The 26,048-nt window shown below is 33.2% G+C and overlaps 1 protein-coding gene across 2 annotated transcripts; it reads right to left on the minus strand.

Annotated features, from left to right (window-relative positions):
• Positions 1-23,805: 23,805 nt before the first annotated feature.
• On the minus strand, positions 23,806-25,766 carry LOC131029507 (uncharacterized). 2 transcript variants are annotated; one of them, XR_009102784.2, is made up of 3 exons: positions 25,581-25,766; positions 24,658-24,721; positions 24,462-24,497 (listed from the first exon to the last, which is right to left on the minus strand). XR_009102784.2 is itself a non-coding variant. In XM_057960013.2 (2 exons), exon 2 carries the CDS (start codon positions 24,456-24,458, stop codon positions 24,081-24,083), a length of 378 nt encoding a protein of 125 aa, XP_057815996.1. In that variant the 5' UTR covers positions 24,459-24,497; positions 25,581-25,759; the 3' UTR covers positions 23,806-24,080. The 2 variants fall into 2 exon arrangements, 1 of the variants encoding a protein (XP_057815996.1); XM_057960013.2 differs by lacking the exon at positions 24,658-24,721 and having other exon boundaries at positions 23,806-24,497; positions 25,581-25,759.
• Between the last annotated feature and the right edge of the window lie 282 nt (positions 25,767-26,048).

A 26,048-nucleotide genomic window follows, 5' to 3' on the forward strand; every position in this document is an offset into this window, starting at 1 on the left:
CATCTAGGTACTAGATAAAAGGTTTTAATAATTCATTTCGACATCTGGGTAGTTGATAAAAAGTTTTGATAATTCATTCCAGCATCTGGGTATTTGATAAAAGGTTTTGATAATTCATATCAGCAACTGGGTAGTTGTCAGCCTACACATTTATGCTTACAATTGACAGTTGGTAAGACAATACACTGGCCAAAGTCCCAAAATTGTTGAGAACAAACTTTATTTCGACCTCCGGGATCCGTTGGGATATCAGTTTAGTTACAAGTAAATACCATGGCTAGAACTAAAATTGGGCACTCAAAAGTTTCATCTTCTCCAACACATAAAAGTAGGATGCCTCCTGCCAAGATATTTAATGATATAGTTATGAGCAGTTATCATCAGTATTGTTCTCTTCCTAAGATGATACGTGAGCTCCTTTCCTTCACACAATTTATGGGTGTACCTGGAGTAGACGAAGATAACTTGGTAGCTACAAGTTTAGATTAGTGGCAAAGAAGGAAAGAAGAATCAAGGGTGCAGGAATCAGGAATGGATAGAGAACTTTCATTTAGGGGTAATATACCTCTACATAAGAATGTTTTGGTGCCCTCAAGTTCCAATGAGTGGGACAAGAATTTATGTGATGGTTTTGTTAGACATGTGGATTCAACTCAAGGAGACATTAGGACAACTTTGGATAATGAATTATCCTCACCTTCCGTGCAGGGGATTTCCCAAGAGGCAACTGATTTAGAGGTTAGCAATTCTGATTTTCATGACAACAGTGAGGTACCTATGCATCAGCTTGAGGTATCAATGTCTACACTTGTACAAGATGGTGCCAATGGGCTGTCACATGAAGGTATTCAAAATTTGGGTACCAATGATGCTTTGAATGTTGAGAACTCATATCATGATGATTCTGATTTTATAGATCAGACCTTAGAATCCAGCCCAATATGTTCTCTTAGTAGCACTAGACCCCAAGATCATGAGCCAGTGGGTTGTGTGGACACATGGGATGCAGAAGAGAGTGATGACAATGCATTTTAAACAATATCATCATTGACAGATGTGGTGTTCTTAGAGGCACAAAGCAACAATACTTTGGATGAGGTTGTATCCATGGCCGAGTGCATACATGATGTTGACTACAGAGAGGTACAGGATACAGATACAACTTATTTCCACAATGTAGATTTTGAGTTTGTACAGTTATAGGAGAGCCAACATTCTCAGACTCCTCATCACCTGATTGGACAAATCAAGGTTGATGACAGGACTATAAACATAGTTATTGAGCATTTCGATGTCGCTCGCTAGTTGTTGGCTACACATAGTTGGAGCACCCTCATGATTGATGAGCAGGGCAATAGTGATTTTTCCTTACCAGAGTTTCATGCTCTTTATGGAGCCATTGGGATACTGAATAATGAGTAAATACAGTTAGTGGTTGACCGAGATTATCTCCTTCAGAGGGATTTTATTAGTTATGGTGCTTTGTTGAGGGAAGAGGAGGAAGTTGATATCCTCTCTCAAGAGCTTGAGGCGACTGTTGTTGCATGGGAGGATACCCAGTTGTCCCTTCGGGAAGTGAACTCTAGATTGGAGGAGCTTTCAAATAGATTGAGAGTGGCATAGACATCATCAATGACATATATAGTATAATGTTCTACTATGACACTGCGAGATTCACCAGAGAGTTGTGATTTGACTCATGATATTACTCCATCATTGTTTTCCTAGGTGACTAGCAGTTTGTCAGCTGGTTGGGAGAATGATACTCCCGTTGACTTGTTTCCTTCTCTGGAAAGCAAATCTTCTTTTACACCTCTTACAACTGATGAGGGAAACAATATGTTTCACCGCAGAGCCACAATGCTCAGTTGAGGTGTATTTTGGATTTTGGATCTCAAACATATGAGTTGTCTTCGGATTCATGGTTTGAGAGCAGTGGGAGTGATGATGAGTTTGATGGACAAAATTATGACATAGAGCCATTGAGTGAGCCTACGAGAGTCCATTTAGATTACCTCGTGAGGAGTGCACTTCATTTCTCTTTTAGTCCAATTGTAGATGATTGGATGGCTCATAGATGTGAGTTGGTTCGGGACTTATACTATCCGTATTGCGATAGTGCTCTCCCATCTTCAGAGGATAGAGTTATTGATTGCAGGACTTGATTCAGCAGTTTGGGATGGATTATTTGTAGGATCAGCAAACAATCAATAGTTATGATGAGCAGCAACGGTCGGAGTTTTTCATCTCCTTGACACAGAGACTTCATCTAGGATCATGGGGGAAGGATGATGCATGGATTAGCGAGTGTGTTGTTGTGGATGGTTATCACAAGTGTGAGAGTTTCATAGTGGCTGTAGAGAGACACGGTATCGAGGATGCCTGTTACTATCATTGTCTCTTCATGACAGATGGATGTGGATTTAGTTTTATTTGGGATCCACATATTGATTCATTTGATACAACATCTTATAGGGATTATAGTATGTTGCTCTAGATATTAAGATTATATGGCACTTATATCAGAGGAGAGCAACAGGAGCAGTTTATGTCCTACAGGTGGTTTGTGTGGGATCATGGTATATACATGTGTAGTAACTTTCTTTCATTGATCCTACATGGGTTGCTTCACTTCAGATGTATAGATGTAGTCATGGGTGTACAGTGGTTGCTGACACTTGGACGGTATGTTCGGAATTTCACGAGGATGGAGCTGGAGTTTACCCACTATCCATCTCAGTTTATCAAGCAGAGTGGGATGACAGTTGATCCACAGGTTGATTGTCATCAGATAGCTGACATGGATGAGTTATGTGATGTTACTCCTAGTGAGTACTTTGAGCCGGTTGATGTGGCAATTTCACTTGATTGTCTAGACAGGGTGATTGTTTCATTGCTGGTTGGTGATTACATATTTTTAGATGCTAGCCTGGATAGTGATGATTTTAGTTAGTATTATATATTGTCTAGTGAGTTGGCATTAGATCTTCTGGCACATCAACAATAGTGTGTGCCAGTTGTGTGTCACTTGTGTCAGATGGGATCAGATCATAGAGGGTCTTCCATGGATTGGCATTCATTGGATATTATGATGGATGTTATGCATGTTGGTGATCATAGACACACTAGTGATCTTGGCATTTATGGATATTTGATCTATGGAGATGATATAGTTTTCCATTGCTCACTTGAGGTATTCAGCGGGAGCTATGCTTCGCTCTGGGACCCAGGCAGTGTTGATTTGACAACACAGGTGCTTCAACATTTTGAGGAGCTATTCCAGACCGGGGTATTGCATGTTGTTTATATCAAAGATGATCAGTAGTTACATGCAATGATTTGTTTACGTCTTATTAGGGATGGTGGGGGATTGGTGTTTCAGTTGCTTGTGGGCAAGCAACTCTGAGAGGGGAGGATTGTCATGTCCCCTTTCTAGAGTGGAAATCTGAGATGAAGGAGTTGGCCTATCATTGGAGTCTCGTAGGCTAGCAGAGGTTGATTGGGACTCATTCAGTGCATATAGTGACTGGATTTTGGCTTTACAGGCAGTTTGGAGCCAGTTTGGAGCAGTTCCTAGATTTTAGGGGATATCCCTAAATTTTAGGAGGTCATGACAGTTGCCAGTCATGAGGTTATTCATGAACTTTCAGATGGTTTTAGTTTCAGGACGACAGGGTGTGTTCCTTAGTTTCTAGGAGCATCCCTAGATTTTAGGGAAGGGACTGCTAGTTGACCCATCTTGTCCGGTATCAATCACAAACAGGTGACATGGTTAGCTGCATGATTATTTGGTTGATTTGGGCTTTTAGAAGCATAAAGGGAAATATTTTAATATTTCCTAAGTTAGTAATTAAATAAAATATAATAAGGCTATTTATATAGCCATTTCAGAGTAATAAGGGGATAACTGAATAATTTGGGCGTGTATGCCTATGTGTGATAGCTCATTGGAAAGGTCTTGAATTATTATAAACTATTTTCACTATCCAGAGGCTTTTTAGTGCTATGAGTTATGAAATTTTAATAAAGTAGTGTTTTTCCTATAGTCTGGACGCCTTTAATTGGGAAAATGTTATTTTATTATATTTTGTTTAAAGTGAAAAGTGTAATCCCCCTTTAGGGTTCGATTTGCACTTGGAAGGAGATATAAGGATATGGAGACCTAATTTATCATTATCTTTTGACATTTGAAAATTATGAAACTTGAAATTGCTTTGGTGGAGCGATTTAGTGACTTGGGACGAAACCCTCAAGTTTGGATTGTTGGGATGCAAACCTCAACAAGGAATTGGTGATTGAAGTTGTTCTTTCTTGCACTCAGATTGATAGAGGAAGAGGTTGAACTTGTACTAGAATGCACATATTGGTAGTATTGATGAGTTTCAGTAGGGGCGGCTACCTATTTCAGCTTGTGCGTTCTCTCTGGGCAGCTCATGTGAGGTTATTGGAGGCATTTTCCTCTTGCATTGGACGCCATTGTGTTCAGACTGGTATTGGAGGGTTTGAGGTAGCATTCTCCTATAGCTGGCGTTATTTCATTATTGTAAGACAACACTGAATCTTTGCATTAATCCCATTCTGAAATAAAAATCAGTTTGCTGGCTTATTTCGGGTACGTACTGTTTCAGATTACAGTATTGATTAAATTCTTGTTATGTATTTACCTTTCATAGTTGGAATCTATTTTCTATCTTTTATGCAATTATTTATATTCCCAAAAACCCAAAAAAATTGAGAAAAGGCAGAAAAATCAGAAAAAAATCAGATTTCTAGAAATTCCATTCAGAGCTTTAAACCGTTGGTCAAAGATTCAATTGAAACAAAAATAGTATTGTCTTGGTATTCGGGATTGGGGATCTTTCATTCTTTGTGCCCAAAATCAAATATGGTAGGACGATACTAAAAATTGTTTTTTGATGCAAGATTTCAATAAAACAACAATGATAGTAGGCAACAACAATAGAAAAAATTAGAATGGAAATGGCTTACCACTTGCTTCTTCCATATGAACGATTATGAGATAGGAGTCTCTGTTTTTGTTTCTCAAAATCTACACAGCCATGCAAAAACTATAAGACTGGGATTACTGCATCCATAACATTGTCTGCCTTCCCAAATGTCACATTAAACATAAATCAGAACCATATGTCACTGGTTAATAAAAAAATTGTTTACCTTAAGCAAACTAAAGAGTACATAATACATAATAAATAATAATGAAATCAAATTGGAGGAAGAACAAAATACAAAAAATAAAATCCTTCAGAGGCCCTACATGTCCTCTTCTCCTCGTCCACATAACACCTCCCTTAGATAATCCCCAAAACCCTCAGGCAGAAAAATTAGTGAAGACCAGATTAGTAGCATAATAGAGATAGACGAATGCAATGGTCTCACTTAAAGAGATCTACAACTCATCTTCTAATCTTCCACTACCGTTGCAATTAGGGACAACTGTTCTTCCACTATGGTGGCAGTAATGTTAGACTCTTCAGCTGCCATTTGCTTTGTAAGTGTCTCCATTATTTTTCAGTTTTCTTTAATGTTTACACCAAATATTCCACTTTTATTCTATCCTTCACTCCCCCTGCTATGACTGTATAGGAATGCCTCTCGACACAATTACAAATGTAAAAAATGCATTTATTAGTGATAATTATTTGAATGTAAAAGAATTGATTTTAAAATATAAAAAAATTGAATATGAATGAATAAAAATATACATAGAGCATATATTCGATATCTAAGAGGGAAAAGTATCATGAAACATAGATTCGTGTGAGGTTGAAGTATGATGCTTCGATTATTATTTTGACTTATCTAAATAGAATAATGTGGATAAAATCAGAAGCTAACAATAATCACACCATTTTGACTAGGATGCAATTACAGACACTTTAGCTAAAGGACCAATTAGACAACGACTAAATAAAACCTTTTCATTGTTTAAATAGGACCTATTAAGTACTTTGTGCAAAAGACAACATTGACTGGCAATCAAGGCCAAAGTAGATTATATTTCTTAAAATGGTAAGACAAAATACCCAAACTGTGCAACCTTTACAAAATGCACAAATGTCTAATTTAAATATTTTCTAGGTTGAGGGGAACACATGTTTTGGGGATAGGCAGGAGGATGCTAGTAAATGTATTCTACAATTTATCTAGTAATGACTATTACGACCACTATTACATTTTAATTGCCAAAAGGATTTTGATGCTTAAAATTTAAAAATATCTAGATACATTAATATTTCACATGGACGAGCCCTTGAAGAAATAAAATACTTGAGATATTATTTTGGCTTTAAAGTAAATTTTCCTTTTTTATTATTAATACTTTCTTTTCTTTTTTTGTGATGGTAAAAAGTTTTTGTTTTTGGTCAATAGTTAGTTTAAGGTGGATTTGTTAAAAATAGTTTATTTTAATTGTATTGGAGTGGTCTGCTTAAAAGAAATCATGGTAATATTTGATCCATTCTTTCTTTGAGGGCAATTTAGCATTGATATAGAATTTTATGGCCAAAATTTACTCATAGAAGTTACCGTCTTCCAAATGAAAAAGAGGCTAGTAGTAGAAAAGAGGTCCTCTACATATTACTATAATAATATCTAATAACTCTAAAGGGATGTTTCACATGAAGAATCATGGTCCAATAATATGTCAAAACATATATAGAGTTTGATTATTATATAGTTAATTATGCAAAGTTAAAATACATTTAAGTTTGACCTTCAATATTCTATTAGCATATCCCTTGGACCTCCAATAGATACAAGTGCTAGTAATAATTAAATGTGATATAGAATAAATATGTATAGGAACAAGAATCAAAATAAAATGTTGACAAAGGAACCAATTTCTATCGATAGAGGAACAAAAACTCTTAAATTAATTAAGTGCATAGTAGGGGACATTTTTCTCTGATCAAGAGGATAAAGACATGCAAACTGTAGTTCAACCACATCAACAATATGAAGAATTAGTAGCTTTGAGATTCTCATTAAAGGCAACCAATATCTAATTGTTATATCTCCATGCCAATACACTTAGGCATATAAGTAATAACACCATAACCATACTATTTGCCCTTCTTATTTTTGGTTAAATTCTTGAAAAGCCTTCTTACCCAAAAAATATGGTGAAAATGAATTTTTCTTAAGCTCCACTTCCAAAAAAAGTAAGTTTTGAAAATTGTATTCATCTCATGGTTCAATGCCTCTCATAGAAGAGTAACCCTTTACAATGTAATAAAAGAAAGACTATTAATCTATGATTTAAAAAAGATAATATTTTTCACTAAGTGAATATTGTCCATGAAGACAACTTCCTCATAGAGATGTAACTTGAGCATATACCTAACTGTAGGAATGCAAATACACAACACAAATTTCTCCAAGTTTTCAAGGATGCAAGGGTAGATTTTAAAAACAACAAAAAAATGTGGATTTTGTAGAAAGTAGGTGTAGACACTTAAATTTGATTAATTAATTTAATCAAATTTAATCCTTTGATCGCATGTATTAATTAAATATTTATTATTTAATTAATTATTTCTTTTTACATGGCTCCTAATTTAAACCCTCATCTAACCTCCCATCTAAACTAACCCATCATCTAACCTAGGTTTCTAATCAACCCTATTTCTTCAACCAACCTTATCCCAATCATATGCACATTCCTTTTTTTTTTTTTTGATCGATATGCACATTCTTTGTTTTTAAAAAAAATGGAAAATGATCATTTTGTTTGGGTGTTTCTCTCCCAAACCGACATGTGGCTTACCTCCCACTTGTCATTTCTTACAATGACACTTTCTCTCTTAGAGGACACTTGTCACTCCCTGTATTGCCACTTGTCTTCAATTGAGACAAGTGGCACTTTTTCAAGCCTCCTCTCATATCCATCAATGCCTATTTAAACCCTCCATTTTCCTTCATTATCCATTAGCTTTCATGCTATCATAATGTCATTATGCCATTTTGATTTCCCTCGTCCATCCATCTTGCATCCATTTTAGTTTAGTTTTTGCATATCCAATCATCATGAAGCGTTTTCAAGCACTTTTGGAGACCTAGAATTGAGCACAAATTCAAATAGAAGGACAACTAAATAAAGGAGACTTAAGTTTGTGATCTCTAAGTGATTTTATAATTTCCATAATTTTTTTTCCTAATCATGAGTGTAGGCTTGATAATTGTGTAGTTTTTAGGCTGTCATTTGTGATTTAATCTTTTAATTTTGCACAATTTTCTGCTCATAGTAGAGAGCAACAAGGAATGTGGATTTTGCAAATTGTAGGGATAAACAAGGAAATATTTGTCCAAGATTTTTCTTCTAGATTTAATAGTGAAAAATTGTAGGTCCACCACATTTCACAATCTATCACATGCTACAACATACATTCATTTTTATTTGGCATCTATGTTGTCTCCATTCAAATGCCATTATATTTCTAACTATCCAAAACATATTTCTATAAAAAAATTAAAACATATTAATGATTGATTTGCAAGAATACTCGATTATTCAATATAAAATTGTAATTTATGATATGTACAAGAAAAAACTATAGATTCAAAACTACAAAATCATTGTGTAAACATAAATATTTTTGCCTCCTTTCTCTTCACGATGCATCTATCCCTCTTTCTCAAGTGATGTCTTTATCTTTGTAGAGTTTGAGGGTGGTGTCTACCCCAACTTTAATAACAATAATACCTCTAATTGAAATCTCAATCCAAAGTTTGGATATTCATATGGTAGAGTTTACTATTCTCATGGCTGGTGTTCATTTAGTTGTCAATCCAGGAATGTAAAACTTGAAATGGGTTTGCAAGATATATGCACTAAGCTCCTTGAATGATTATTCTCAATCACCGTAAGAAAGATAGGAATAGAAATCAGAAAGACTAAATGAAAGCTTTTCAAAACTCTGCTGAAATGAATTAATGGAAATAACAGGAATAACACCGTTCTGCCTTGGCTGCAGGAACAGTCAAAGGATCTGTTTCCAGTGGCTGCAGGAACATCCCAGTCATGAACTTCTACTACAACTAAGTAAAAACTAACTTCAATAATCATAGACACGGGATCACTCACCAAGTGGGCCCCCTTGGATGAGTGATATCAAACTCTCAGTAAAGAACTCTTAATAGATCAGAATAACATGTTTTTATTCATTTCTTCCTGAAAGATAATTACATATCCAAAAAGATAAAAATCCAGAATATGTGACAAAAACTGCTCAATCCTTTTCCATTCCGTCTAACTCTCAGAAAAGAAGGGAGAGCTTATTATATAGAAAAGACAAACTACAATGGATAACTACAATTACACCCAGAAGAAAAGGCAGATCACTATCAGATGAAGGGGATAACAGAGAGCTTGGCTGCAGGAACTGTGGATCTGTAACCGAACCACAGTCCTTGCACGCCAAAGAGATATTTTTACAGATTAAACATGCATTGGAGTTAAACTCCCATGGTGAAGTGCAACTACTCTGATTATGCCATAGATCGTGCTCGCTTGAATCTCCTTCAATTTGACCTCCAGCTATCTGACGTGATTCTCTAGTCCTTAGGTGCGGAAGAGAATTCTTCACCGCAGCATCAATTATTATCTGCACTAAAACATAAACAATATACAAGGACATGCATATGTATCTTACTTTAACTAATACATTCATTAACTCACATATCAAATCATCCTAAATAATCTGCATATCACAGAGACAAACCATTTGGCTGCAGGAAGAAATTGGCATGGTTGCAGGAAGAAATTGGCAAGGTTCAAACACGATTTCTTAAGTTCAGTTTTTAAAACATGGATTACATATAGTCAATGCACAATATTTTACTATCATAATGCAACCCAAAAGATACCAAAAACCTAAGAGTCCTGATAAAAACATGTCAATACACCGACTTATTAGGTGGTTTGATAGATGGTAGTGGACAATGGCGGTGGAAGATAGTGATCTAAGAAAAAGATATATAAAATCAGATTTATTGGTAATCTAGCTTTATAAATATAAGCCGTATAAAATTCTACCAAGTTTCTTTGAAAAAGTGTAGCCACATACAAATATTGAAATTGATTTAATAAATGTTGAACAAAAAATTCACCAAAAAAATTAAATCCTGTGAACTATAGGGGGATAAAACATTTATAACGATTATTAAATAAGGTTTGCACATTTCTGACGAAATTTTTGACATTCACCAAAAAAAGCCGGTGTGAGACACCTTTCTAGTGGGAGGTTCCCACCATATAATAGCCTATTGGCCAAATCAAATATGTCTAAAATTAGTGCAATCTATATAGCATTTATATGTTAGCCATCATTTTCAATAAAATATATTCCTTCTAAATTATTTGAGAAAAAACTCTTTAATAGAATTATTTATAGCTATGTGTTTTCAAAATATTGTATAGAATTGTTTTCACCTTGAGCTCAAAATAACTTCACCCAAAATTATGTTATTATTTTTTCAAAAATTAAAAAAAATTGAAATTTTATCTTTCAAACATATTTTATTATATATATTAAAAAAACCTAAAAACAACAGTTTTTAAGTCTTTAACATGTTGAACCATCCTAGGTATGGTGTCAAAATGAATTTATCATTTTGGGTTTGTTCCTCTTTATCCCAGTCGATTGTTTTGGCGAAAGCCAATAGTATTCTCCCTCTCCACCAAGGCTTAATCCTGAGGCTTTAAACACTTGGTTGTGACCCATCTAGTGTGATCCCTTTAATTTCCTCAGGCCCCATGTCGGGCTCTAACCTAGTTGTGGAGCTTTTTGGATCCCCTATTTCAAAAAATGATCCCAATTTGGCCTCCTCATCCAAGACTAAACTTGTCCCTACCCAATTCAATCCTATTTGTGGGGCCAAAGAAAAAACCCCCTGCTCCCTCTTCTAAGGAAGTTGATTTGGTGGACTCTAAGGATAAAGAGGAATCTAAGGATTTTGATTATTTCTTGTCCACAAGTTTATGTTGGTCTCTAGTTGGTTCTAAGGAGAAAAACCCCTTCACCCCCCGTTAGGATCCCCTTCATAGGCCCATGGTGTTTCTACTCTCAATCTTGATTCCTGTGCTCTAGCCGATAAAGTTTCTAGGTTGGCAAAGGCTGTTGATAGATAGGATGTTGTCGTTTGTTGAATCCTCTCCTAATCAAGTATTTCCAAGAAGAAGATCAACAAGCTGGAAGTTGTGGTTGAGGTAGAGTCTTTTGGTGACAAACGAGTATTGGATGAAAATGATGAGAGGATTTGGAAGGCTGCTAATGACATGATTGAAAAATTGGAAAGGTGAGAGACCATGTAGGAGAAGTTTAAGGAACTCAATACAAATATTATTTAGAGAGACGAGAGGGAAGACATGGTTGAGTTGAAGGAAAATTACAAGGCTTTGAAAATAAAAGTAGAGGAAATGACTGCTTTGAGCCAAGAAATGGCAATGAAGAATTTGGCCTCTCTACATGCAATCCAGGAGGAGATAGAATGTAGGAATGCCAAGAGAAAGAGACATTTGGATTCTCCTTCTGCAACATCAAACCCCCTCACTGTTTCTATCAAGGCTACTTCGAATTTGGTAACACTGCCATATGAGAAAGATTCTAACAAAAAACTCTCTTTTTTTGAGAAAGTTAAAGTTTTATTCCATGAATGACAAGATGATAATGCCTCCACTTAGTAGATAATTCCTTTGTGTCTTTGGTGGATGGTTGGTTTATTTTTTGTTTCTTTGTGTAGTGGTTCTGTCCTGACCATCTGTTGGTTGTTTGCATTTTTTGGTCTTACTGTAGTTTTTGGCTGGATGTGCACTCCTCATGCGCCTTATGTAGTTTCTCTTAAGTGGTTATCTATAAGGTTCCGACCTATCTCACTTTAATTAATCAAACTGGTTTTTAAGTCTAAGATTGTAAATTTTTTAGAAAATTCACTATGAATTTTTTTAAATTATACTAAAATTTACTGGAAGAAAATGCATTAGAAAAAATGATTAATGTTCAAGGTTAACATTTTCCTTTAATTATTAAAACTATTAAAAATATCTAGCTATCCCTTACCCACCCATCTACTTCTATTCCTTTGCATCGCCTTAATACTTCTTGAAAAACTTAAAAAACCCACTTATGTTACCTATTCCTATATATAGTCAACCGCAAATTTCAGACTGTATGTTACTAGACCAAATCCTTTTCCATAGACTATGTGATAGTAAGTTTATCAAATGATGCATAATATGTCATTTTTTATAGCTTTTACGCTACCTTTCTCCAAACCCATGATGGTTCCCATATGTCCCTTGTACCTCGTTCTACTCTCTCAAATTCTAAACTTGTTTCTTCCATGTTACTTGTTTCCAACATCAAAATTTGTGATAATGCTCTATTTGAAGATGAGAATATTTATTCCTCTTTTCCTTATTTTCCCTTCTAAAATAATAGAAATGCATTTCATGGCTAATAAGATTAATGAGAAATTTATTTTATATATGTTCAAAATTTTCTTATGGTTTAAATGAATATCAACAAAATGAGATTTTTTACACACCTATCCAAGTATATTACATAATGACAAAATTATATGGTTTAATTCACAAGACATTCTTAGTATTTTCTTTTATAAGTGGATGTTTGCATTCTTAGAATATTTACAATTTCATCTTAAAACCATATTTAAAATATTCAAACAAACTAAAAATTATTCTTCCTCTTTCTCTTCTTGTCACATGGAAAAAACTTATCATACAAGTAGCACAAGGTTATGATGGAACTTGCATTTATCTTTCTATTAATTATAAGACACAATTGTAGAATAAGTACAATATATAGAACTATACATGCCTCATAAAACTTCATTATTTCATCTTTGTGTTAGGATTAGGTGTGCTATTCACCTTACATATCCAAAAGGTATAATTAACTTTTTTATTTATAGATAATTAGTTATGTGCATACATCTCTAAGAAATATAGAGTGTAAAAAATGGGACACCTATATTTGAGGGAACATGTATGTAAGTATGTTGAGAGTTAGAATTTTTTTTTTAGTAAGCCATTGATGAGAAGGTTACATAATAGACCTATAAGAGAATCTTCCATTATTAGTTTGCATGTGGATTTAATTAATACTTCATGGGGGATTCATCAAGAGTTAAATATGCCAAATTTCATGATAGAGGTCAAAGATGCTTGTTTAAGGAGACACATTCTATTTTGGAGGCTACTCCCTTGAGTTGTCCATGATATATCTTACTAGAGTATTTTGGGACCTTGTTTGGATATCTGCCTCCTCACATAGCTTGAACCATTAAATGGACTTCTCTTGGTGTCTCTATATTTTTTGGATAATAATCTTCCACTCCCATTGATAGACATAAATATTTATTTATCTTGGTCTACTCTCCACCATCTCTTGATAGTTTATTTATTGAACATGATTGTTGACCAAATTCTATGGTATTTATTTTAATTTTTCTTCTTTTTATCATTAAGATTTTTTTATTATACATTAACTTTCACTTTTTATTTTATGAATCCATTCTCATGACTCTTATAAATATTATTTATCAATAAATTCATGACTATTTCCTTTCTAGATCTTACATAAAAGATTATAGTGGTGATATCCCATTAGTAGGTACATAACTTATTGATTTATTTGGGCATCTTCTCCAAAATTTCTTGATATTTTATTTAATGAATTATTATTTTTTGAGTAGATAAGAAACGGTTTGAAAGGGCCCCAAACCTCATACAAAATGGAGGATAAATCTTGAAGCACAACTGGATACTAATGAACAAACAAGAGGAACCATAAAAAGACTAGAAAAGGCAAAAGACTTACAAAAACAAATCAACCCACCTTAAGTTAGGGTGGTTTAAAAAATGAAACACAATTTTTTTTTTAGGTAATCTCAAAATGAGAATCCTCATCTCTAAATATAAATATTTTGAAACAAAGAGGAGTTATTGGATCACTCACATAACCACTTACTAGCCCTAAATGATTATCTAAGGAGTCCATTTGAGACTCCCTTTTAATATCTACTTTCTAAGACTCTTTAAGAGGGGTAAGAGACTTTATCTTAGGATTTGGTAAATCCTTCTTCTTGCAAAAAAGTTTTTTTTTTATTCTTCAAGAAAGTAGTGAAGGCATGAACCACTTTACCACAAGAATTATAGATCATTGTGGAGTCTTCATATCCATATATTTCACCCAAGTACTAAATTTTGAAGAAAAGGTAATTTGAGTGGGGACTTTCTCGTTTTGGCAGATGATGTATATTTATAATAGGGTACATGTACATGATGTAATATGAAGTTTAATGATGATTTATGTAATGCAGATAGAGAGACATGGATATACATTGCAAATAAACATTGATTATCAATGGATGTTATATATTATCTTATTGGATGTTATGGTTAAGTAGTGATGTTATGATACCCTAGGAAAGAATGCAGTGAAGAATGTAAGAATATTTAAATATTTATTTGTTTATATGATTATTCCGCCTGTTTGCTTAGATTCATATATGATCATGTTTTAAGTTATGTATGTAGCTCAAAATATAATTAATGAGATAATGCAATTTAATGTGTTGATTGTTACTTCTAAAAAAAATTCTCTATTTTCGTAGATTATGTGTTAGTTATCTATGGTTTCGTGATAGGCATTACTTCTAATAATTAAATAATTGAGAGACACCAAATCCACTCCAGTCACTCTTTTTATTTCAAAATATTATTGAGGGATATCTATTCTAAAATTTTACCTTTCTTTAATGTGACCCAATTTATTATCAAGGTGGAATAATATTGTGCATTTTAGTTTAGGAAATAGAGACCACCCTTCTGTAATATTGGTGAGAAAATCTATATTATATAAGCACATGTTTTCAAATTTGAAATGGTATCTTGAGGTGATTTATCTAGGAAGAGTTTCAATGGTAGCTCGAAAGTGATTAAAACTAGAAATGGGGAGAATGCAACATTCATAAGGGAAAAAGAGAAGGGAATAGTTCACTAAAAAAAGAATCACTCTAATCATTCAATAATATTATTAAATCTGTACATATTAGATGTTAGTCCAAGTTTAACTCTTTTTTTTAGTACAATTCCAAGAAGATAGTCTCCAAATACTACGTTTGAGTTTGTTCAAAAATTTTAAATTTTTATTAGAGGTATCTAAGGTGGTACTTAATTCCACTTATGATGGTGCATTCATTCTCCATAGATTGAATTAGGTTTTCTTTAAAGGGAAGCACTTTTTATTTAGAGCTATAAATTGATGAGGTCACAAATGGGAGACCACATCGATAACATAACAATCAATAATAAAATACAAATGGAGTTTAAACCTAGGTGGCAAGAACAAGCACACCAAATTTAAACAATCACAATATGCCTTGATCAAGATGGATTGAATTAGGGTTGTAGATTTTCTTCCCAAACCTCCTTTTCTATGGATTACTAGTAGAGCCTACTCATTATTCAAAATATATTAAAAGTTAAGAAGGATATGTTTGAATTTACACATATCTACTAGAAATGACACAATTAAATAAAAACCACATCCAAACACCTCGATTTCCATGGGATTGATATGCTTCCTTTACCCTAGGAAGCCCCTTGAGGTTCCACTAAAAAATTCCTTTCCACTACCACCATCTATTCTTAAGTTCTAGTATTTTTTAGTGTTCCATCTTTTTCTATTATATTAAGAATATTTTGGGTTTTGTCATGTCTATTTGACTATTAAACATGTATATTTTTTTAGAAGCCCCTTAATCTCTATCTCTTTTGAACCTTTTAACTCTTCTAGTAACCTCTAGCTTTTCTTTATGGGTTTTTCCCCTCAAACTCATTTTTCCATATTTATTGTTATTTATGTTTGATCATAATTAAAGCTAATAATTATTTATTCCAAGATATCTACCTCATCCTTTGTGTATTCACCCCTAGTGTCACTATACTTCATTGATCATTATTAGATAGACATGAACTTATTTTGTGATTCCAAATACTCCACATTCCTATTATTCTAAAGATATCTAAAGCCATTTTAAAGATTGAAAATATATTTGATTTACACCATTTCCCATCCTTGGAAGTATTGTCTCTATGTATCTATTACCAATATAGAAGGTCAGTAGGTGGGGGTTTCCCACCTATTTCCCTTTTATTAAACTGTCCAAGTCATTTCATTGACCATCTATTGAGGAGCTCGTGGCTCCAAAAATATCTATGGAAGTGGATTGTGCATATAAAATTTCTCTATATCATTTTTAGAATCCAATCATATGATTTATTCTATAGTTTCCCCTTACTCATGCTCTACCTTCTCTTTTATGCTTTTCATATTTTTATAATCTTCCATTAAATGTTCACTCGATATTTTTATATTTTACTAGGGTTATTTTATTTCCATATCCCTACCTCCATATCTATTTCTATCTTAGATTGAGGAGGGTGTTTTATATCAATACTGAAATAAATTATTACATACATTTTGATTTCACCAGATTCCTTAATTAGGTCATCCACCTTAATGAAAGTATCCATGCTAGTATTCACCTTTCCTAAAATGCAAACAAATGAATTATAAACCTAATCCACATGGGTGTATTGGTAATCCAATGTGGAATTGGGTTAAAATTATGAAACTATTACTCCAAATATAGTCCAATCTCATCCATTAGAAAATGACTAGATGATTGAGGTTTTTTTTTTATTTGTTTAAGAAAATGTAAAGTCAACCAAAAAAAAAACATTAGAGATTGATCAAATTTTGATATCTTCACCCCACTAGTAATTGTACCAATTTTGCACTCTTACCCTAGATGACCACAAATAATTAATTTTATGAAGGAAGTACATATTATTATAATAGCCAAAGAGCCCTTTTGAGCCATATATAAGGAAATATAAGTACCATTTCATTGGAATCTAAGGTTTAAATGAATTTGGTTTGCATTTATGGTAGGAATTAACTCTTTTAAAACCCATTTTACATTCATATTTATTTTTTGTCTCTTTCTCCCATTTAGTGTTTTTCTCTCTTTGTTCCACCCATAATTCCTCAAGCAACCTTTCCTTTGACCAAGCCCTAGGTGCTCCAAGAATACCATTGATAATTTTTGTTTAAAATTATGTTCCTAGTTCCTCAACAATTTTGGACTCTCTTGGGATTAGGTGTTTTGATCTTGATAATGGTCACCTATATTTTTTTGTTGATTCCTATGTTGAGATACAAGCCATTTATGTATTTTTTTGTTTCCATTCGGGCTTAGGTGTTTTGATCTTGATAATGGTCACCTATATTTTTTTTGTTGATTCCTATCTTGAGATACAAGCCATTTAGGTATTCTTTTTTTATTTCCATTCAACATATTTTTCTTTCCATTTGTCTACTTAGCCCCAATATTTCACCTAAGGTTTGGGTTTGTCTATTATCCACAAAATTTATCTTTTCATAATTTGATATTTTGCTGATCAAAATATTCACTAGATTCCTCTATCTTTTTTTTAATATTGTGATTGATATTTGGGTTTTCTATAGTAATTCTTTTTTCCTTCCATTAAGAGTAAATTATTTTTAATATAAAATGACACTTTATTTTTATGCCAAGAGGCGTATTATATTCACATAATGGATTGATAGATATTGCAAATAAAAACTACCTATGATTAAAATTGACAACTATATTTAATTATTATTAGTTTTACTATTAGATTTACTTTCAATTTTTTGTTTAATAAAAAAAATTGCATGGTAAATTTAAAACAATGTAAATACTTGAATCATTGAGCATTGATACAAAAAAAATGAACTATAAATGAGGCCCACTAAATATCAAATAATAAATAGAGAGAGGAAATAACAAATGTTAGTGGATTTTATGCCAAATTAAATTAAATTAAATAATAATATAAAAATTAAATTAAATAACATAAATTAAATTAAATGAATTAAATTAAATTAAATAATTAAAAGTAAATTAAAATAATATAAATTAAATTTAATAAATTAAATGAAAATAAATTAAATAATTTAAAATAAAAAACAAATAACTTAAATGAAATTAAAATAACTTAAATCCAATCACTAGATTTTCATCAAGAGTAGCTCTTGATTTTCATAATAGACTTTGAAGACATGTATTTTCAATGGCTTCACAACAACTGTTTTTTCTTTCATTTCTTTTATGCATAATAAATGAAAGTGTAGTATTGTTAGTTTAATATTTAATTTTATTTGAATATGGATTAAATGTGTAATGCATGGTTGTACTTAGTCTAGTCAACTTTAAGTTATAATAAGACTTATCAAATTAAATATTTTAATTTTAGTAACATATATTATTAAATTAAATGACTTAAACAAAAATAAATTAAATAAATTAAATAACTTAAATTAAAATAAATTAAAATAAATTAAAATAAATTAAATAATGTATATTATTAGAATTATATAGTTTCTTTCATACATAATAAATTGCATTTAACTAGTTAAAATCAGTTTAATATTTACTTTTATTCAAATATAGATCCATTATGTACAAGTTAGAATCAATTTAATATAAAATTATTACCTTTTAATTTTAATATAAATGTGAAATATTTAAAACAAAAAAAAGATAGCATGTTTTAGTTTTCAAAAAAGTACATAAATACATACATACATACACACATACACACATACACACATACATACATACATACATACATACATACTTACATACATACACACATCTTTAAACAAAAAGTAAATGTTCACTTCAAAATTCAAATATTTAATGCAACCACTGCAATGTATTTATGACTTTATTGTTTAGTAGTTTACTTAGTATATCATTTTTTGTAATTTTCATTAGTAATTCTAAGTTTCTTATACTTATTTACTATACATATTTTTATAACTAAATTTTCAAGTACGGCATGTATTTATTCTCCCCAAACTTACACCCTTGGTATAAAACTATGCATTTTTTTTTTTTTTGGGTTGATTAGATCAAAGGAAAAACCAAAATGTCAATTTGACTTGGCATGCCCTAACCATGAAGTGTCATTAAATCACAATTAGTCATGTGTTATCAATGTTTTCTACTTATGTGGTTAGTATAACATAAGTTGTGACACTCTTATGCTGCCAAATATAGATAGAAATGATCAATAAGCTAGGTCCAAACTACAATTCAATGATATTTTCATGGCATCTATAGGGTGGTAGCTTATACACTATATCCTAAAACAAATCTGGAAAATAGTAGATCAATTGATGCACTTCATTCTATCTTGATAGCTTCTCTATATTTACTACTTACCATACAATGCAAACCCTATATGGAAACATATCACACCATTAGCAACTTGTTTACCCTTTTGTGTATTGGGTTCTATTTATTTCAAGTTCTTTTCATATAATCAACTGTTGTCCTTTCCCATGATTTAAGAAGAGCTACATCAACCCCCATTGACTAGACAATATGTCTAATTAAAAATTATTAAATTGATAAAATCTCTTCTTTAGTTTTATTAAAAATAGTGAATTGGAGACAAACACACATATACGAAATACTCCAAACAATCTATTAAAGCAATTCAGTTCAACTCATTGCTAACAAACTCTTTATTACTATTTATGAATATTAAATATTTTCATAATTTGATATCTCTGAAAAAATAAATTACTACTACTAATAAAATGAATTTAAATTGTATATAAGTTTTCTCCTTCCCTTTATCATAAAAGCAAGATAACTTATAGTTTTAAAAATAATTAATATAATAAAATTATATCAGATGTTATGATATGTTTCAGCAACATTGTTAAGTTGAATTTAGCTTGATAAATATGTATTTGAATGTCATAAGATACTTTGTGTTACAAACAATTAAAAACAAACAATGATCATGAAATCAATGATAGAAATTTTATTATATTAAATTTATTGATCATTATTTTGAAAACATGAGATATAAAATAACATTAAATAAATGTTAAATGTAATGATTAATTATAATAATATATTTTAAAATAAAATTAAAAACCCTAAGTTTTACAAACCAAGGCCAACAACCAAACAAACATTAAATAGAAGTGTATTAGGGGACAAAAACCACACAAACCCAAAGCCAAAAACAACATGACAAACCCCCAAAAATAGGAGAAAGCACTCAATTGAGAGAGTGCACGGGTTCAGAATTCTTTTGAATAATCTTCTTGTTGATTTTCTCCAGATCCTCCATCATGATTCTGGAGGTACCCTTGTCTTGGCTCTGGCTCTTGGTCCTAGTACACGGACCCGAGATAGTCTTCCCTCCAGTAACACTCTTGCCACCTTTCGAAGCATTCTTTTTCTGTTTTTCCCCCAAGGGAGGATCACTGGATATGGGTCTTGTTCTATAGTCTACAATCATGGCATTGATTTTTTTCAAACCCTTAGCGCTGTTACTCATCACTTCCTTGCTGATTTCCACTAGATTATTCAGGTTGTCTTTGATGTCACCCACATACTCTTCCAACTTATCAATTCTGCGCTCGTGGTTGATCTTCATAGTTTCGACATTATGAGACAACTTTCGAGTCATGCTCATGAGCTTCTTAGTTTTACTAGGCCCAGGGGAATCCGTGAAAGTGTCAATAAAGTCCATAATCTCATCTTTCAGGGTTCCAATTTCTTTACCAACCCACTTCCAACAGCTCTCCTGGCCGTTAGTGACCTTCAAAATCAGGTCTTCCAGCTCCTTCTCCCCCTTTTGATCACCTTCATTTTCTTTATTCATGGTCCCATGTTCCTCGTTATCCACATTGATGTGGATGCCTAAGATAATCTCGTGGTCCTTGTCTTTAGACCCACTTGACTTGGTCAATTTCATTTTCTTCCTGATGGGTGGCTCCAGGTCTTGCATTTTCTTGCTGGTGGACTTAAACGTGCTTTCTTCCCACCTTGGAGGATTGTTTTTCCTACTGCTGTTAGTTACAGGGGTCACTATAGGTTCCCTTCTTTCTCCGGTCTATACTCAGGGTCCTCCGAATCCTTGATATCACACCAATCAAGGACAATGCCAATGTCCTCCTCATCCATCTCTATATCAAAAACAAACTGCACCTCAGGGTTAGAGGAAGAAATGTGGGTTTTATCCATGGGAAGGTTTCACTTCATGAGCTTTGACATACTCCATGATTAACATGATAAGCCCCTCATGAAGCACCAGATTATCCTGGTTTTCAACATGTTTAGCTAAACTATTTTTCAAGGACGAGACCAAGTAGAAAGGGATATGATTTTACCATGCCTAAAGTGGTTTAACATTTTAAAATGATACAAGAAAATATGCCATCAAGAGTGATATACCTCATGATGAATTCTGCCATGTCAGCCCAGAGGGAATTCAGGTGTTTCCTGTTGTAGCCACCATCCACCATTTTAGTCACCCTCCATCGTTCCTTTTCCTTGTCAAAAAAAGAAGCGATGGCCTCCTCACTAGACTTCCTCTCTCTATAAAATTTCTTGCCCTTAGTAGCAAGTCCAGTAACAGTGGCAACCAAGGTTTAGTGAGAACGGAATTCTGCCCCATAAACAACCAACACACCCTTTTTCCCCCTTTGACAAAGCTTTCAATAACCAGGGGAGAGTTACCATGTAATCTCTCTAGATAGGGAACCATCCCACCATCAAAGATTTCCTCTCAGACCTCCTTATTCTTCCCCCACTTATCATAGGTTGTGGGTTCATGCCTATTCTTGTCACCACCCATTATGTTATGCAGACAATCTAGACAACTACAAACTAGGTGCAAAACAAAAAAAAAGCTAAACCAGAAACAGGGTGAGCTGAAGTTTCTCAAAGTGGTAATAATTTGAAATACCTTTCCAACGTCGCCCATCCCATCATAATCTCTCATCATTAAATTTATTTGTAAGGTTGAAGATATCGACATCATTTCTTGCTAGGTCGCACAGAGTTTTTGGGAAGGTTTCTCTTCCTCTCCACCATCTAACCGCCACATTTTCAACAGCTAGGTTGGCAACATGATTCACCAATTTATTTCCTTCCCAAAAAACATGCGAAATCTCAGACTCCTCCAGACCGGCAATCATTTCAAGACAATCCTTAATCAGGTTCAAAATAGTCCAGGTTGGCTCCATACTACCCTTTCAATGCACTTCACAATGTTGAGCGAGTCACCTTCCAACTAGACCCATCTAAAGCCTTCCTTGCTCACCATGTGTAGTTTTATGCAGGCAGCGTTGGCCTCCTCATAATGGCTAGTCTAGGTGCCCAAAGGGAGCACCACTGCAGAGACCAGCAAACCCAAGTGATTCCTCACCACTCCCCCACAACCTGCCGACCCATGATTTCCCTTGGCCACCCCATCAATATTGATTTTGATCGCCACCCTAGAGGAGGCGGATGCCATAAAACATTCACTCTGCTATGTTTTATTTTATAAATTGGAACAACGATATTCCAACAAATCTGCCATCTTTTGATAGTGTCCCATTCCTCCTGGTTAGAATCAAGTGGAGGTTCATTTTTCCTACCAAGGCAATAATTGAGAAAGTTTTCCTTATTCTGATCGCCACTACTTGAGCCGTGGACTCCATATCTTTGGAAACCCGCAATATGGGGCAGGGAGATATTCCACAGAATACCAAGTGCATGGTTACCACGTAAAATGTTAAAACAATATGATTAATTTTTTCAAGTTATTAAGGATTAAAATGTTAAAACAATATGATTAATTTTTTTAAGTTATTAAGGATTAAAATGTTTAAACAATATGATTAATTTTTTAAAGTTATTACGTATGCATTTTTAGTTATAATTATCATATATGACATTTCCTTTATATTTTTTATGATGTTGAAATCTTGTATTCGAAAAAAATTGATCAAAGGTGGATTTATTTAAAACCATTCAACTTCCTCAACAAAACAAATATTCATTACATATATAACTTTTTTAACATATTTATATATATTTAAAATCAATTTTTTATATAGAATGATAAAAATACAGGATAAAAAGACAAAGTTCGGAACATATAAAAAATAGATGAATACCGTATCCCACTCTCCTCCAATGCCTTCTTTAAAAAAATCGGAGTGATTTGAAATTTCCACATAGGATTTTGAGAAGTGCGAAGTTAGGGTGCACAACTACTGGATCCTTTCCCCTAAGTGATAAAAAGTTGATTGAAAATTTTGTAAAATCTGCACTCAGTAACACATCAAACGTGAAAATGATAGGGAAAAATAATTGTGCTGCAACTTCAAAGAATATAGGTGATAAAAAGTTGATTGAACATTTTGTAAAATCTGCAGTCAGCAACACAGAGAAAGATACAAATATAGATACAGAAAATAGATTGTTTTAATGCATACAAAAGAAACTATTACTATAGAAATAGAAATCAGTCTTGGCACACTTCTACAATTTATAAAACGTAGTCTAAAAATAGAGAGTAAACTGAAGTGCCCTTTTTCATGCATTTTTCTCAGACTTAATAGAAATAGAAATCAGTCTTGGCACACTACTACAATTTATAAACCATACTCTAAAAATAGAGAGTAAACTGAAGTGCCCTTTTCCATGCAGTTAACATGCACAAAAATAGAGCTACGATTTATTTTAAGTCTTCCTAACTAAAACTCCTGAAAAATTAACATCAGAGACTTCTTAACTAACAATTCTGAAAAATATCAACATCAGTCATGCATAATGCATGATGCATCAATACCAACACATTTGCCAGAAAATATTTGAGATCGGTGCAGAAAATCAGAGCAAATAAAACAGTGATTGAATATCGAAAATCATAGTATCCTCCCGGTAGGAATTAATAAGAGCCCGGGTTTAAATGATATGATATCAGATTACATATTAACGAATTTCTTAAATGAGGAATGCACTTCAGATGAATTTGTCTATAAAAGATCACAATTCGTAGGAAGACATGAAACCTTCCCCATGACCCTCACAGATAATAGAATATCCGTTTTACATTTTTCCATTCCAGTCTAGACAAAACAAAAAACATTCAAGCTGACTGAGCTTTAATCCGCCATGACAGGAGAGGGACTTTCAATATCTTTGCTCACTTGCGTGTCTTTGGCCATTTTACTGAGCCGGCTGGGCTTGAGACTGTTGATATTGTTGATCTTTACGCTGAAATGCTTTGATGGGCTTTGCCTGTGAGAACGATGAGGAGCTCGGTGTAGGCGGCATCTGAAGGATCCTGCGTGCTTGGTGGGCGCACAAAGGCATATCTTTGCGCTGTTCTTGGGCGGAACCTTGGAAGATGAAGGCGGAGAGGGCGTGCACAGTTTCTCATAATTAAATTCCTTGAGCACATCCTCGTAGCTTGTATGCCGTTTGAGAGTCTGTTTCCCCTTTACTGGAGATCCACATGTCACAACATCCAACGACGACATGTTTGGCCGTTGCCAAAATAATCAGCTTCTCCAGGCCGCCTGAAATGCAATCAAGATGCACAAATACTTAATGCTCCTTGGAAATTTCAAAGAAAACAAGAAACTTGAGTGAAATAATGAAATTTCAGCACTAAAGATATTGTTTCAAACATCCAAGATGCTAAAGATGATTCTACGAGAAACAATTCCGTGCCTCTACCTTGGCTAGATATTGGTCCACAATATTCACACAAGACTGCAAAGGAAGAGGCTCTGCGAGTTTTCTGAAATATAATCAAGATCACATCCCAACATTAGTCTATTTTGACCTGCAACTCAAATTTCAGCACTAGAGATGATTGTTTCAAACATCCAGAATGCTAAAGGTGATTCTACAGAGAAACAAATTCCGCGCCTCTACCTTGGATAAATATTGGTCCAGAATATTCACACAGACTATAAAGCATGAGGCTCTGCAAATTTTCTGAAATATAATCAAGATCACATCCTAACTAAGTCTATTTTAATCGGCAACGCAAATTTCAGCACTAAAGATGATTGCTTCAAACATCCGAAATGCTAAAGATGATTATACGAGAAACAAATTCCGTGCCTCAACCTTGGCTAAATATTAGTCCACAATATTGACTCAAGACTGCAAAGTATGAGGCTCTGCGAATTTTCTGAAATATAATCAAGATCACATCCTAAAATTACTCTATTTTAACCTAAAAGCAGAATAATGAAGGTACAAGAAACATCTAAGGATTTGGAAAGTTTACGAAAAACAATAATGCGACAAGAAGAAATGAAAACAGGCAACGACCGGCTAGGTCTGCGATCTTTTCAGAAATGTCTTTCTAATTTCTACATTATAACTACCCACATATTCACATTTAATCCGTTAGGGTTTCCATTTTCAGACAGAGAATTCAAATCCTAAATTCTGGTTTCTACTGTAAGAACATCAGCAATTTTATAACCCTAATTCCCAAAAACAATTCCACAGAGAAGATTCAGATTCTATATTCCGAAATTTTAGCATGAATCGCCCAAATTTCACATCAGCAGACTTCAAGGAAACTACTGCATAAGGTGCGCAGCATATTAAAAAGAAAAACACAGTATGATGAAGCTAATTACCAGATAAATTTGCGAAGCTTACGGTTCTTTCGTTCCAGACGTCTCTTTGAGAATCCTAGCACTTTGTCATAAACAAAAAGGTTTATTTCAATTTTCGGCGACTGACTGCAAGAAATTAATTTTCTTGGCCGGATAAATCCAGTACTTGTAAATATGGGTAGCTTTGGCTATGCAAGTGTGGATTTATAAATATATATATATATTATCGGGTTGGTGAGTTTATTATGGAAGGGGCATGCTCCCTATTTTTAGTTTTAGTTGTTTTATGCAATAAACATATTTAATTATAAGATTTAAGTAAAGTTATTCATTTAAAATAGGGATATTATATTTATAAGTATAATTTTTTTATTTTATTATTATTATTATTTATGAACTCAACATCATTTGGGTGTTTACAACATGAACTTAGTCATTAAGTCAAGTTTTTAAATTTTAAGTTAGCATTGCAGATGGTAGTTGAAAGTT

Source organism: Cryptomeria japonica, chromosome 5 (genome assembly GCF_030272615.1).
Source record: "Cryptomeria japonica chromosome 5, Sugi_1.0, whole genome shotgun sequence".
In the NCBI taxonomy this organism is placed as follows: Eukaryota; Viridiplantae; Streptophyta; class Pinopsida; order Cupressales; family Cupressaceae; genus Cryptomeria; species Cryptomeria japonica.